The 15,847-nt window shown below is 37.3% G+C and overlaps 1 protein-coding gene across 1 annotated transcript in view; it reads right to left on the bottom strand.

Moving 5' to 3' along the window:
• The window catches only part of LOC136863740 (1-phosphatidylinositol 4,5-bisphosphate phosphodiesterase gamma-1), a 512,032-nt gene that overhangs the window by 376,138 nt on the left and 120,047 nt on the right, over positions 1-15,847 (bottom strand). The window contains exon 4 of the mRNA XM_067140126.2: positions 6,622-6,760. Within this exon, the coding sequence (XP_066996227.2) occupies positions 6,622-6,760 (139 nt within the window). The remainder of the gene's footprint in view (positions 1-6,621; positions 6,761-15,847) is intronic.

The following is a 15,847-nucleotide window of genomic DNA, read 5'->3' as shown; positions in this document are numbered from 1 at the left end:
TCTGGAGCCTGAACACCAAGGACAGATATTTAGTGAATTTTGAGTTGTACCAGGGTAAAGGACCAAAATCTAATGCTGACTATGACAAGTTATTTGGTAGGGCTGCAAGTCCCCTACTTGTTCTGCTTGAGGAAGTTCCAGATGAGAAAAGAGAACTAAGCTACACCTTCTTCATGGACAATTTATTTTCTAGTGCACGACTTTTCTCATTTCTCAAGTATTGTGGCTATTCTGCCATTGGTACTGTTCGAGAAAATCGAATTCCTAAAGGATGTCCTCTGGAAAACAAGCAAATATTTTCCAAAAAAGATCGTGGGACTTATGAGACAGCATTAGAGAAGAATGATGGACTGCTTTATGTCCGGTGGATGGATAACTCCGTGGTAACGATGATCTCTTCTTCATGTGGTGCACAAGAAGTCGGTCAAGTAAAGAGATACTCACAGCAGCAGAAGCGAACTGTAATGATTCCAAGGCCAAGGCTGGTCGCCAAATACAACACCTTTATGGGAGGCACTGACCAGATGGATCAGAATGTTGCCTGCTATCGCACTGGGATACGAGGCAAGAAATGGTACTGGCCTTTGTTCACATGGATGTTAGATGTGGCTGTTCAAAACAGCTGGATTTTATACAATAAAGGGAGAAAACAAAAAATTTCTCAGCTGGGTTTCAAAAGAGAAATAGCTACAATCTATCTCCAGAGATACCAGAATGTACCAAAAGGAGCTGGAAGACCAGCAGTTTCACGGACCTCTCTTAGCGGCCGCATATCAGATTCTGTAAGACTTGATAAAAATGACCACCTTGTCCAGCACACAGAAGGAAAGAAGAGGAAAAGGTGCGCTAATGAAAACTGTAAATCCAGTGTGAGGACAATGTGCTTGAAGTGTGGAGTGGGATTGTGCATCGACTGTTTTGTTCCTTTTCATACTGGCTAGACCGTGTGGTTTTACAAACACAGAAAGAAGTGATGTGTGTAATATATCACATGTGAAGTTCTATTTGTTATTGAATTTTAGTAGTATTACATTTAATAATAATCATAATGTAGAATAGTAGCCTGCTGATGATTCAGAGTGTAAATTTTTAATCAAAGTGATACCCAATATAAGTAGGTAGTAGAAGCGCCTAGCGTTGCCATATGGTAACGGCAAATATTTTCAAAACTGAGTGATGAATAACATTAAAAATTTCTTTTTCAGTGTGTTTGTGTTACTTAGAGTCAAAATAATGTAAAAAACAAATACAAATTTAGAAAAAAATAATTCAGGCGTTAATGGGTTAAGGCAGAAACAGGTTCCAAGGAGGACATTCTAGGAATAATTAATGAACAAGGGGGGGTGTGTATGTGAGGATCTTCAAAAGGCAGAAGTATTCAGTCAGCAGTATGTAAAGATTGTTGGTTACAAGGCTAATGTCTAGATAGAAGAGGAGACTAATGCTACCAAAGTATTAAAATTTACTTATGATGACATTTACAATAAGATACAAAAGTTGAAAACTAGAAAAGTGGTTGGAATTGATACGATTTTTGGGGATATACTAAAGGGGATATAGTATCATATCTGGAGTAATTTGATTATTAATAATAATAATGTTATTTGTTTTACGTCCCACTAACTACTCTTTTACGGTTTTCGGAGACACCGAGGTGCTGGAATTTAGTCCCGCAGGAGTTCTTTTACATGCCAGTAAATCTACCGACACGAGGCTGACGTATTTGAGCACCTTCAAATACCACCGGACTGAGCCAGGATCGAACCTGCCAAGTTGGGGTCAGAAGGCCAGTGCCTCAACCGTCTGAGCCACTCAGCCCGGCTATTTGATTATTGTTTGGTTGAAGGAGCTATACCAAATGAATGGAGAGTTGCTATAGCAGCCACTGTGTATAAAGGAAAGGGTGATAGACATAAAGCTGAAAATTACAGGCCAGTTAGTTCGACGAGTTGCATGTAAGCTTTGGGAAGGATTCTTCCTAATTATATTAGACATGTTTGTGAAATTAATAACTGGTTCGATAGAAGGCAGTTCAGTTTTAGGAAAGGTTATTCCACCGAAGCTCAACTCGTAGGATTCCAGCAAGATATAGCAGATATCTTGGATTCAGGATGTCAAATGGACTGTACTGTGATTGACCTGTCTAAAGCGTTTGATAGGTTGGATCATGGGAGACTACTGGCAAAAGTGAGAGCAATTTGACTAGACAAAAGGGTGACTGAATGGGTTGCTATATTTCTAGAAAATAGATCTCAGAGGATTAGAGTAGACAAAGCTTTATCTGACCTGTAATAATTAAGAGGGGAATTCCTCAGGACAGTATTATTGGACCTTTATGTTTTCTTAAATATATAAATGATATGAGTAAAGACGTGGAATCAGAGGTAAGGCTTTTTGCAGATGATGTTATTCTGTATAGAGTAATAAATAAGTTACAAACGTGACCTGATAATGTTGTGAGATGGACAGCAGGCAATGGTATGATGATAAACGCGGTTAAAAGTCAGGTTGTGAGTTTCACAAATAGGAAAAGTCCTCACAGTTTTAATTACTGCGTTGATGGGGTGAAAGTTCCTTTTGGGGATCATTGTAAGTATCTAGGTGTTAATATAAGGAAAGATCTTCATTGGGGTAATTACATAAATGGGATTGTAAATAAAGGGTACAGGTCTCTGCACATGGTTATGAGGGTATTTAGGGGTTGTAGTAAGGATGTAAAGGAGAGGGCATATAAGTCTCTGGTAAGACCCCAACTAGAGTATGGTTCCAGTGTATGGGACCTTCACCAGGATTACCTGATTCAAGAACTAGAAAAAATCCAAAGAAAATCAGCTTGAATTGTTCTGGGTGATTTCCGATAAAAGAGTAGCATTACAAAAATGTTGCAAAGTTTGGGCTACTTGACTAAGTGGTATGTTTCAAGGATCTTCAATACGGAACAATAATGAGAGTTGTTACTTGTAAGTGGTATGTTCCGAGCTGTCAGCAGAGAGATGGTATGGAATGACATTAGTAGATGAATAAGTTTGAGTGGCGTCTTTAAAAGTAGGAAAGATCACTATATGAAGATAAAGTTGGAATTCAAGATGACATATTGGGGCAAATATTCTTTTATAGGAAGGGGAGTTAGGGATTGGAATAACCTACCAAGAGAGATGTTCAATAAATTTCCAATTTCTTTGAACTCATTTAAGAAAAGGCTAGGAAAACAACAGATAGGGAATCTGCCACCTGGGCGACTGCCATTAAATGCAAATCAATATTGATTGATTGAGTTGCTAACGAAACTCATGTACTCATGTTGTGATTCTGTTGTGTTGGTTATCGGTTGACATGCTACTGTAGCAGTCAAATGTTTGTCAAGATGGTGGTTCATTAATGTGTGTATATAATGTGTATATAATTTATAATACAATAGTATACACAATTGACAGCATTTCGTGTGTGCATCTTTCTGGTTACAACAAGTGTAGAGTATCTACTAACTCAGGCTCTGAAATATCCTAAGAGGATAATTTTGTCAGAGCAAGGTATATTTGATAACACTTCATCAGGATAGCAGTAGAAGTCTTCTTTGGGATCAACATCTGATGTTTGAGCTGGTAGATATGTGCTGATTACAATAGCTTGCTGGTTGTTAGTCATCTTGAGGCAGATCATCATGATTCTTCCACTTATTCCAGAAAGGAGATTGCCTGGGTCATCAAGTTATTTGTTCTTTATTGCAAATTGGGTCTTCCTGAATAAAGTTCTAAGAATATATACAAAACTGATGGTGTATTGAGCAGTTTTCATCTCCATCCTGCTTTATGGCCGTGAAACCTGGACTTTATATCACCATGATGTGAAGAAATTAGAACGCTTCCATCAATAGTTCTACAGAGAGTATATTTTAAGACTTCACACTTCTGTACAGAGGTCGCAGGAATCCCCAAGCAAGTACCAAATGGCTTGTGACAAACTTGATGTGATAAGGTCTTGACAGCTGATATAGCAGTTAATGCCGGGGCTGTACCTTAGTTAAGGCCACGGCCGCTTCCTTCCACTTCCTAGGCATTTCCTATCCCATCGTCGCCATAAGACATATCTGTGTCGGTGCAACGTAAAGCAAATAGATATAGCAGTTTGCTAGTAAGCACTGGAGTTGCAAGTTTTATTGAGAGGTTATTATTGGATGGTGAAGTACTCTACAGTGCAGAGAATATTTCTGGGTGAGTGGTATTTGCACAAGAAGAAGAAACCAGTTAATAGGTGCCTTCGAAAATCCCATAGTTTCCCAGTTCTACAGTACCATCAAAATGTTACGTGCAACAACTCATTCACAAATGGCAAAGTACTGGTTCTATAACTAATATATTTTTTTACAATTTGCTTTACGTCGCACCGACATAGATAGGTCTCATGATGATGATGGTATAGGACAGGCCTAGGAATGGGAAGGAAGTGGCCATGGCCTTAATTAAGGTACAGCCCCAGCCAGCATTTGCCTGGTGTGAAAATGATAAACCACGGAAAACCATCTTCAGGGCTGCCGACAGTAGGGTTCGAACCCGCTATCTCCTGGATGCAAGCTCACAGCTGCATCCGTCTAACCACATGGTCAGCTCACACGGTCCGTAACTAATACGTAAAGGCAGCAAAGAAGAACAGTTTTCAACAGGAGAGGTTAAAAGATATACATGCAAGACTGCAAGTCAGTCCACATAAGTCACTTCGGAGAGTAGATCTGGAAACTGGTATTTCACATTTGTCAGCACATAATGCAACAAAATGATTTATTCAGTCCATAATATACAGCCTACAGATTTCATTACAGGAAAGAGATTTTGCAATTGGCTAATGAATAGTGTCCGGACCCGCAGTCTAGATGTAACCTGCCTGCCTCTCACCCAGAGGTCCTGGTTCGATTCCTGGCCAGGTCAGGGATTTTGCCTGGCCCTGAGGGTTGGCTCGAGGTCAAGTCAGCCTATGTGATTACAACTGAGGAGCTATCTCATGTTTATACGGCGACCCTAATTTAGAAAACGAAGAACAACGGCCAAGAGGATTCGTCACACTGACCATGTGTCTCTTCGTAATCTGCAGGCCTTCGGCCGAGCAGCAGTTGCTTGGTAAGTCAAGGCCTGTCAGGGCTGTAGTGCCATAGGGTTTTTGTTTAATGAATAGTGTCCACAATGGTATCGTGGATCCGAACTTTCTTTTATGAGTGACGAAGCATGGTTTTATTTGAGTGGTATATCAATTCATAGAACATAGGATGTGGGATAGAGAGAACCTGCACATCTAACAGACAAGATCACTGCATGATGTGAAGATAAGTGTATGATGTGCTATTAGTGCCCGAAGAATAATCAGTCCGATATTTTTTTGGGACATGATTACTTCTGACCTTTATATTCACAGCATTCTCGAACCATGTTTTGCTGAACTGACTAAAGAAGACGATAGGTACACCTATTTCAAGAGGGATGGTGTGATGGCCCATACAACACATAGCTCTATGCAATGGTTGCAGAGAGTGTTCAATGATGATCAGAACATCAGTAAAGACCTATGGTCACCTTGTGAGCCTGATTTAAGCACATGCAAATTTTATCTATGGGGAACTCTCAAAGGAACTGCCCAAGTATTAAAAAATGATTTTTAATTCTTCTGCAGTTCAAGGATTATTCCTATAAACTTTTCCTTTGAGATTTCTCCATAGATAAACATTGCAGGTGCTTAAATGAGACAAACGCAGGGGCCATATGCCTTTACTGATGATCTGATCATCATCGAACACTTTCTGCAACCATCGCATACAGCTACATGTGTTACGGACCGTCATACCATCCTGCTGCAAATAGCCGTAATTTTTTCTTCTTCAGATAGTCCACAAAAAAAAAGTTTTCAGAATATTGTGAATGTATCAGTCAGAAGTAATTGTGCTGTAGAAAAATATGGGACCGATAATTCATCGGGCACTAATAACACACTGTAAACTGTTTAACATGTTCTTTATAAAAACACACACAGACAAAATAAATGCGTAATTTGATGCAAATTATTTTGACTTATCCATTCAACAAATCATTCTATAAAGTTTTATCCTTCATGGTTTAATTTTAAAATTTTCTCTAACAAATCTCGTAGCATATATTCATTTGGATAATATAAAATGCTACCTATAATTTTACCTGTGAAGGATTTCCACTGAATGTCTCAGCAGAATGGAGCAGGAGGTACTCAGTTAGGTATCAGATGACATCTAACTTATTACTTTCTACTCTCGCAAGGACTCATCAGCATCCCTATGGATGCACTGCAACTGTAGATTTATTGTACAACTCTAGTTTATAGTACTTAAGCAGAAACATGTACATCCCTATTTCCCACATTCTTAACAGAGAAGAGTTACATCTGGAGAGAGCATTATAGGTGAGGAGAGCTAGGAACAATTTGTATATGCATTATAGTGTAGCCAAGTAAAATTTACCTTAATTTATTGTAGTTTTAACATCATTTCAGTATCAATCTCCCATTTAAATTAATGCTGTAATAAGCTTGTTAATTTTAGTTGTAACAGTTCTATAGTTTTATCTCTCAAACCAAACAAGGAAAATGAAGAAATATAATACTCACATTCCCCTGCAGTTTTCCATGTGGTAAAATTCTTTCCTCAACCATCTTTCAACTTGCAATGGGTATGGAGAGTTTATGGTGTCAGGCACAAGATAACACAGACCTCGGCACCACAATTTACACTCATTTTCAAATGAAGCTACAGTGAAGTAAGAATTCAATGAATTTTAGTTCTTAATGATTTTGGCAAGATAAATAATTAACATTACGTATATGAGTAATCAAGATTTTAAATCTATAATGAACATAGACAATGTGTAAATATTACAGTGCTTTTTCAAAAATATATTTAACAACAACAATATAAAAAACAACTCATAATATCACTCTTTTATAAATTAATAGGTTAACTTATCTTTATTTGTTATAACATTTGGATTGCTTCATTTTGGGGTATTTATGCCATTCTTCTTTGGAAGTTTTAGAGGTTTTATAGTCTTTGTTTGAATTCTGAATACCCACATGCATGAAGGTGTGGTATTTAACCTCTACAAACACAAAGCACTACTGTTTAACATTTTCTTATACAAAACACACACAAACAAAAGAAATGCATAATTTAATGCAAATTATTTTGACTTGCCCATTCAACAAATCATTCTACAGAGTGGTGTGTTTTATCCTTCATGGTTTATTTTTGATATTTTCTCTAGCAAATCTTATATCATATATTCATTTGGATGACATAAAATGCTACCTTCATTTTTACCAGTGAAGGATTTCCACTGAATGTAAATTATAGTGTAGCCAAGTAAACTTTAATGTAATTTATTACAGTTTTAACATCATTTCAGTATCAATCTCCTATTTAAATTAAGGCTGTACTAAGCTTGTTAATTTTAGTTGTAACAGCTCTATAATTTTACCTCTCAAACTAAACAAGGAAAACAAAAAGAGAGAAAAGACTGAGTTGTCTCAAGCTAATTGTACACTGTGTAAAAGGAATTTAAAAAATGTTACTAGTCTATGTTTACACTCATCAAAGTTGTATCAAAACAAATTAAACTTTTATAATATAGTTTATCAACCTCACCACACCAATTCATTTCTACCAGCATTGACAGTAGACCTACCATTATCAATATATTTGCGTGCAGGAGTAAATTCTAACCTGGGAAGATATCGCCGAAATTATAGAGAATTATAGAGAATGTGATTTGTAATTGGATTACAGTTTAAATTCATTGTATAATTTCAATGGGGAGGACCACAAATGAGAACAGAATTATCCTGAACTTAAGGAACCTGATACTGTGCCATATCAGAGCCATGAATTAGTGGTCCAGACATATATATTAAAAATTTCATTTAACATGTTCTATATTTGGCACGCACGGTAGGGTGCCCCTTATTTTACAAAGTTTTAATTTTGCAATGCATAGGTTATTGTTTTATTCATTTGGGCCTAAAACACCCAAAAACAATTTTTTCCCTTATTTGGAACAGTGCAACCCATGCCGACTCGCGCGCAAACATGTCCATACAAGTTGCGTCACAAGAGTGGCGCGCTCTCATTGTTATTGTCACTTAGTTTTCGCTTATCGGGTAGTTGGGTAGTTAGCACAAATTGTTTTATATTTCAAAGATGTCAGTGGAACTAAGGAGCAAATTAAAAGGCATTTTCTTGGTTGGTAAGGTAAATCACCAAATAATAGGCGCAAAATTACCATCTAATCGTCAAGTGCAGTTCTATTTTTCAACATCCGTTAGGTTAAGTTGACTGTTAGTGAAAGCGCAAATCTTGTCATTTGGGAGTGCAATATATTCTGGCAAAAGGCTAGAATACCTACCAGAGCTGTGCCTAATTGTGTTAAGAAGTTAGTGGATTTTTATCAGGTCTGGAGAGAACTGCAAAAAATATCAAGAAGATTCAGGATTTATATAGGCGCCGTAAAGAGAACTTTCAACTTGAATTAGATAATTTGCTTGATATTGCACATGCTGATGCTCTTGAAAGAATAAAAATCGGGTGTTGACAAAAAGTTGGCCGATATTGAAGAAAGGGTCAGGCTGAAAAAACTTGCAGAAGATAAAAAGAGACTAAAGCAAATGCCTTCCGCGAGCTCATTGGAATCTGCAACTTTTGATACACTGAAGACGTAGAAGAACAATCCACAAGCTCTGAAGAAAGCCTGGAAGAATCTCTGCCATCCACATCCCAATCTGTAAGTTCTTTAGCTACATCGACAAGAAGAGGAAGAAAAGATTTTATCACATCTAAATTAGTTGCAACTTTATACAGATGTCAACTAAGCATCAGAGATTCTGTTTATATAATTCAGTCTGTAGTAGAGCACTTGGTCTTAGTTCTGACAATTACTCTATCAACAAACTATTCAACGCATTCGAACACAAATGAGAAAAGATAGAGCGAGATCCATTAAATCCGATTTTCAGAATAACATGCCAGAAGTAGTTACTGTTCATTGGGATGGAAAATTGTTACCTGCTCCGGACGTAAGAAGTTCTAAAGAAGAACGCCTACCAATTATTTTTCATATGATGAAGAAGAACAACTTCTTGCTGTGCCAAAGTTAGACAACTCTTCCGGTAAAGAGCAAGCGAAAGCAGTGTCAAATGCCCTTCATGACTGGAACCTGGATGATAAGGTACAAATAATGTGCTGTGATACAACAGCATCTAATACAGGATGCTTGAACGGAGCTTGTGTGCTTTTAGAGCAAAAAATAGGGGAAAGTTGTTACTTTTTTCCTTGCCGCCATCATATTTACGAACTGGTGCTCAAAAGTATGTTTGAATCAAAGATCCAACAAATCACTAGCAGTCCTGATATTCCGCTGTTCAAAAAGTTTAGACAACTGGAAGAATATTAAACCTAGTGCCATCGAACCGTGCACTGATTTTGTCCAACAACATCTCTGAGAGGCAAATATTATTGAATTGGTGAATTTTTTACAATGAGCTGGCAAAATCGACTGTACGAGATGATTATCGTGTTTTTCTGGGTGGGGACATTAAAAATAAAATAAAAATCAGACCTCCTGGTGCAACGCATCAAGCACAATGGATGGCAAGAGCTATTTACTCCTTAAAAATGTGTTTACTGAAGTTCCAGTTTAAAATGATCGCTAAGGACAAACAAGCTTTACAAAATGTTTGTTTATTCATTGTGGCAGTTTACGTGAAGCCCTGGCTTGGATGTAGTTTGGCGATAAAAGTGCCAAATCAAGATTTTTGTTTTTTAAAGACCTTAAAAGATTACGAGAAAGTTGACAAGTTGATTTCCAATGCATCTTTAAACAAGTTCAGTCAACACTTGTGGTACATGTCAGAGGAAATAGCCATCCTTTCAATTTTTTATAATGGAAGTTGATGAGCAGACTAAAGAAAACATTGTATAAAACTTACAAAAAGAAAGCTTTGGTGATTCCGGAAAGAGATATGTTCCATCGAAAGAAGAGATGTCTGGCTCTCTACATGGTACGTAGTAGACTAGTAGTGTTTAATCTGGTATTTAATTTAGAACTTATTTGTTTTATTTATAGGCACTACAAGTATTTTTTATCTTGTTTCAGGGAAATCTTTGAGTGATTTTGTTTCTGTCAAGAGTAAAGATTTATTTTCATGACTGAAACTTGACATTGGTTTCCTTCAAGAAATTGTATCTTCATGGAAAGACAACGTGGCATTTGTGGAAGCTAAAAAGAAGGTTTCTACCTTAAAAGCAGTTAATGACACAGCTGAAAGAGATGTTAAACTAATGACAGACTTTCATAGTTTGATTACCGCAGATGAAGAACAGAAGCAGTTCTTATTACATTGTGTGCCAGAACATAGAAAAATTTACCCAGACTGTAAAAAAGAGATTTTGAAGAGGAAATATCCAAATGAATAACTATAAAAATTATCTTTTTTGTTACTTACAAGAAGAGCATTATATAAATTTCTGTTTTCATTTATATTTCTCTAAAATAATTGTTTTGAGTGACCATCTACAACTACATTTAAGAGACCCTTTACACAGTTATTTTCTAAAACTTTTAGGCCCCGTCGGCACGAGTTAAAATTAATGTAGGAAGTTGAAATTCTGTACTTGGGTAACTAATAGACTAATAAACACAATAACGGGATATGTGTTTCAATAAATGAAAAAAAAAAAGTTTTTGCCCTTTTAAGGGACACCCTAACGGACAGGTATGAGAGAAGGACACGTGAAGCCTGATGCCATGGAAATTTCCATATAACGAGCAAATGAGATGACGATAACTGTGTGACAGAAACAGAAGAGTGCAGGTCTCGAGCGTGTACCAAGTGATAATGCTGTGGAGATGAAAATTGCAGAGAGACAACATCCCGCACAGAAATTTTCCAAGAATAGCCAGCCCAGTGTGACAAAAAAGTTAAGTTAAATTACATTAGCACCTCAAATTACACTGTAATTAAGACAACAAATGCCACTTTATGCATCTTCGGAATTTAGAAGAAAAACTGACCGGAAAAGATGTGCTATATATTCCTGATTAATGTAAGTTACGCAGTTGTGATACTATCACATAAAGGATGCGTCCTCACATGGTATATGGACCAGATGGCCTACTGTGGAAGTTCTCCCAATTGCTTCAAATGCAGGGATGATGCTTTGGGCGATTGCAGGAAAATTCATGATTGAATTCATTTCCGAATACAAACAAGGCTCATAAAATTACCTTAGTCACCGCTGAAATATACTGCTTTACTGATATTCGTGATATCAGTGGAATAGATTGATGTCCCCTCTCTGAGATTTTTAGGGTCAGCCATCTAGTGCCAGATTTAATAAATAACACAGACAAATTCGCACCTAAGTTCAGTCATGAAAGAGTCACAGTGCTATCTCCACATCATCCGTTGCAAAAATCAGTTTCTTTGTGCAGTGGTAAATGGGAACAATATGCGGAAATTCTGAGCTTGAGTGTATAAAACTTAGAAACAATACGCAATATATTTGTATGCTAGTGTCTGAATTATATAAATATTCTTTTAGACATGTAATGACTGGATTATTATCCTCAGTCTGAGTGCCCCGAGTGTTGGAAATAGTGCCAACTATATAAAACAAAGGAATCTAGTGTGAGCTAACTAACTATTGAAAGTCAAGTAAATAAGCATTTTCGTCTAAACAGTCAAACCACATCGAAAAATATATATAACCATGAATAAACTCAGTATGGGACATTATTGTGTGGGCGCGGTGTGAAGTGACTTGAATGTGTGGCAAACATTCTGTATTGATGCAACAGCTTCTCAGCAGTACTTGGACTATGAAGGAGCAGACAACAACTCAGCTTGGGGCTCCTGATATTACCTGGACAATAGCCGTCGTGATTAAGTCCTAAGCTCTCTCAGCATGGCCCTTCCTGAGACTCGAACAGAAAGCACGATGGAGTAATCAGATAAGTACATTAACCCATAATAAGTAGTTATGAATGTGTAGCTTGTAAATAATTTACTATTAGATTAGGATATATACAGTATTTACCGTACAAAGAGAATTTAGCATAGGAAGCTTTTGAGCGAGTTAATTTAGTTAAATTTAGTAAAAATATGAGGGGATCTTTGTAATCATTAAATTTTATTATTAGTTCACAGTCATCGTGTAGTTCAAATTGTGGACACAGATTAGATGTAAAGTTCCAGAATAGGAATTTTGTGAATGCATTAGTTAAAAGAATAAGGTGTAGCAGAAAATGGCATAGTAATTGCATGTAAACAGAGTCTCATTAATGCATGTCTTTGAAGCCTATAGTTTGGATCAGGAATGCCCTCGATGTTGTAATGTAAATTGGTAGGAGTTTGTAGCATAAGGTCCATGGCTGGAGATGTGCTGTGTGGTGTACAGTGACTATGCTGGGATTCAAATCAAAGGCCCCCTATTTAGATAGAGCTTTCCATAAGGAAGAATATTTCATATTAATTTACTCTATGTCCCCTGAATTTTAGAGAAGTAATTCTTTTAAAAAGATGACAGGTCTTTTTTCTTTCTTTCTGTGTCTTGAGTTTAAGAGATTTGTTTTCCTTGGAAGTGCTCGGATTATGAAACCGGTCTATATTCATTGAGACTTGGTCAGCATGAATTGGTTAGCAAGGTAGTCCCCTTTTAATGATATGATTTTTACAAGTCATGATTTGATTATCCCCCCAAATGTATTGACAGTGAAATTTGGCAAGATGGGATTTAAGAGATTATATTATTATTATTATTATTATTATTATTATTATTAATTAATTAATTAATTAATTTATTTATTTATTTATTTACCACAAATCATACAGATTATATGGATGGTCTATCAAAAAAGGGCAAGCCCCATGTACATTAGTTGCTTCACAGACCTACTAAACTAATATATACAACAATTACATTATTCACGTATTTACACTCGTACACTAATTCATTCACTCAATTACATTTTCTCTCCCTTTCACTCCCGTCCATTCACACAGAGATTTACATCTTTTTACATGGTTTGTAAACTACCTTAGAGACAAGGCTTTTATTTTAGGAGGTACTCATTCCAGAGATGTACAGAGCGGTCGTAGTAGCCGGATTGGTAAGAGGTGGTGCAGACAAATGGAGGGACAAGATTAACCCCTCTGCGGACAGAGCGAAACGGGTCAAGGTTAATAGAGCTGGTGAGGGATTTTCGGAGGAAGATCAAGTCGGTTCTTTTGACATTGGATTACATTGTGGGGAGGTTAGCCGAATGAAGATGGGAGCGGTAAGTTATTAGCCTTTCCGTCGGATTCTGTATTTTCTGAAGTTTATTTAGATTTGTGACTGTGGTGGAACTCCAGGCAGGAAAACCATAGGTTAGTATGGGTCTTACCATACTGCGGTCAGCTGTTTGTAGGGCCCCTGATTTGAAGCCTTTTAGGTTCCTGCTAAGAAATCCCATGACTTTTATCGCTTTTTACCTTGCCTTCTCCATCTGCAGGTTCCATTTCAAATCCTTCGAAATAATTAATCCTACAAGTTTGATATTTTCACACTGCAGTATTACATTCTTATTTAGTTCATGTGTGTTCTCTATGCATTTTTTTGATCTACTTATCCTAATATATTTACATTTATGCTTAGCCCATTCATGGAACACCATACAGATAAATGTTGTAGGTCTGATTGTAATTTTCGATTGTCTTCTATGTTCTTTATATTTTCTTACAGAATGGTGTCATCTGCACATTGTACCATGTGTGCGGATACACATCCAGGAAGATCGAGCACAAACACGAAGTACAGCAAGGGACCAATCACAGAACCTTGAACTACTCCTGATGTCACTTTGATAGGTTGTGACCGGGCCCCTCCGTATACCACACACTGTGTTCGACCTTCCAGGAAGGACCTCACCCACATCAATAATCTACCTCGTATACTGAACTGTTGTAGCTTTAACAGAGGTCGTTCATGCGGCACTTGGTCGAAGGCTTTGCTCCAATCAATTGACAGGCAGTCTTCCTGAATCACATCTGGTTGATCCAAGTAACACTGCCAGTCATCAACGACTTTCATTAAAAAGGTTGCACAAGAAACCCCCGAGAGGAATCCGTACTGAGTATAGCTAATCATTTAAATCTAAGAATTTCATTTTTGTCCATATTGAACTGAGAATGGAAGATAGGAAACTTAAAAGGGTCCACCTTATTGTATTGAAAAGGTGGACCCTTTTAAGTTTCCTATCTTCCATTCTATAGCTAATCAGGTCTCCTTCCCGTAAGAATTCAAACACGTTCCTTGCTACTAATCACTCCATATTCTTTACAAATGAGTGATGTTATTGCCGGCCTATAATTATCAATGTAACCTCTTCCTCCACTTCTGAAAATTGGTACTCAATTGTTCTCAATAGAAAGATACTTTTAAATTATTGTATGAGGTTTTCATGCAAAGTTGATATTTTAAAAGGGCTTGTGAGGTGAAGAAACTGGGCCAGTACTGCGAGGGACAAATCATGTCTGTTATGTGTCAAACTTTGGCAGTCAGTGTTAAATGAATGGCCTTCTTTAAGGGAATAACGACCTAGGGAGAGAAAGAGAAACATTATGACAAAGTCCAGCTCGATGGCTAAATGGTTAGCGTGCTGGCCTTTGGTCAGAGGAGTCCCGGGTTCAATTCCCGGCAGGGTCGGGAATTTCAACTATCATTAGTTAATTTCGCTGGCACAGGGGCTGGGTGTATGTGTCATCATCATAATTTTCACTCTTATCACAATGCACAGGTTGCCTACGGGCACAATTCAAAAGACCTGCACCTGGCGAGCTGAACATGTCCTCAGACACTCCCAGCACTAAAAGTCACACACCATTCCATTTCATTATGACCAAGTCTGTGTTGATATTCCTCACAAGGGAGGTTTTAATATTTTTATGTTTGTTTTAAATACCAGGATATAGCTGGGCCATAAGGACAGGTAATTAATGAATGTAGGTGGTAGGAACTCGTTTCTTAAATAAAGTATTGAGAGTTTTCTTTTTCAGCGACCCGCCATAACAGCAGAAGATCAATGGTTCGAATCCCAGCAAACCAACGTGAACTTGCTTGGGTTTTCCTTGGCCTGAACAGAAACGAAAGCACACAGCCAGTGGTGATTTTGTACTGTTTTCATTAATTGAATGTTTACTGTTTTGGTGATATGCCTCTTTTTGTTTGTTATGGGCAAGTTCTGGCCTCGGCCACGTAATTATTCTGGGTTCGTAGTTTCCCGGGCCCAAGGATTGGCTCGTTCTATTGAAGTGTATAATTTTATTTTTTTCTTTGCTGTAAATAGTAGGTGGGCATTAAACCCTCAAATAGCTTCAATTATTATTATTATGTTAAACTTTGTTCCCAGTGTTGATGGGAAAGTAATACAGGGTTCGCTGATGCATTTGTAATTATGATACTTTGATAGATTATTAATGGGGATGTACTTGTCTGAAACTAATTCAAAATCATCTCGTAATGTGAGTGTTTTTATTCGGAGCGTCAAGTACTCCAGAATTTTAAACATATGTATGAGTTTATGTTATAGTTCTTTCTATGTTTGTCACCCAGGCCATTAAATGTTCTTTTGCAGATTTTAGGAGAAGTTCATTTGCCATATTATAGAGCATCCCGAATATTCTTTCCCACCCTTAAGTTTCTACACTCAAATAAACCACCCCCAGGAATACCGGTAATCAAGATCAGAGGTGCGGAGAAGTGGGTGTTCGAATCCTGCACAGGTATTGGGTTTTGCCACATCTA

Source organism: Anabrus simplex, chromosome 1 (assembly GCF_040414725.1).
Source record: "Anabrus simplex isolate iqAnaSimp1 chromosome 1, ASM4041472v1, whole genome shotgun sequence".
NCBI lineage: Eukaryota > Metazoa > Arthropoda > Insecta > Orthoptera > Tettigoniidae > Anabrus > Anabrus simplex.
This window is presented reverse-complemented; position numbering and strand designations above follow the sequence as displayed.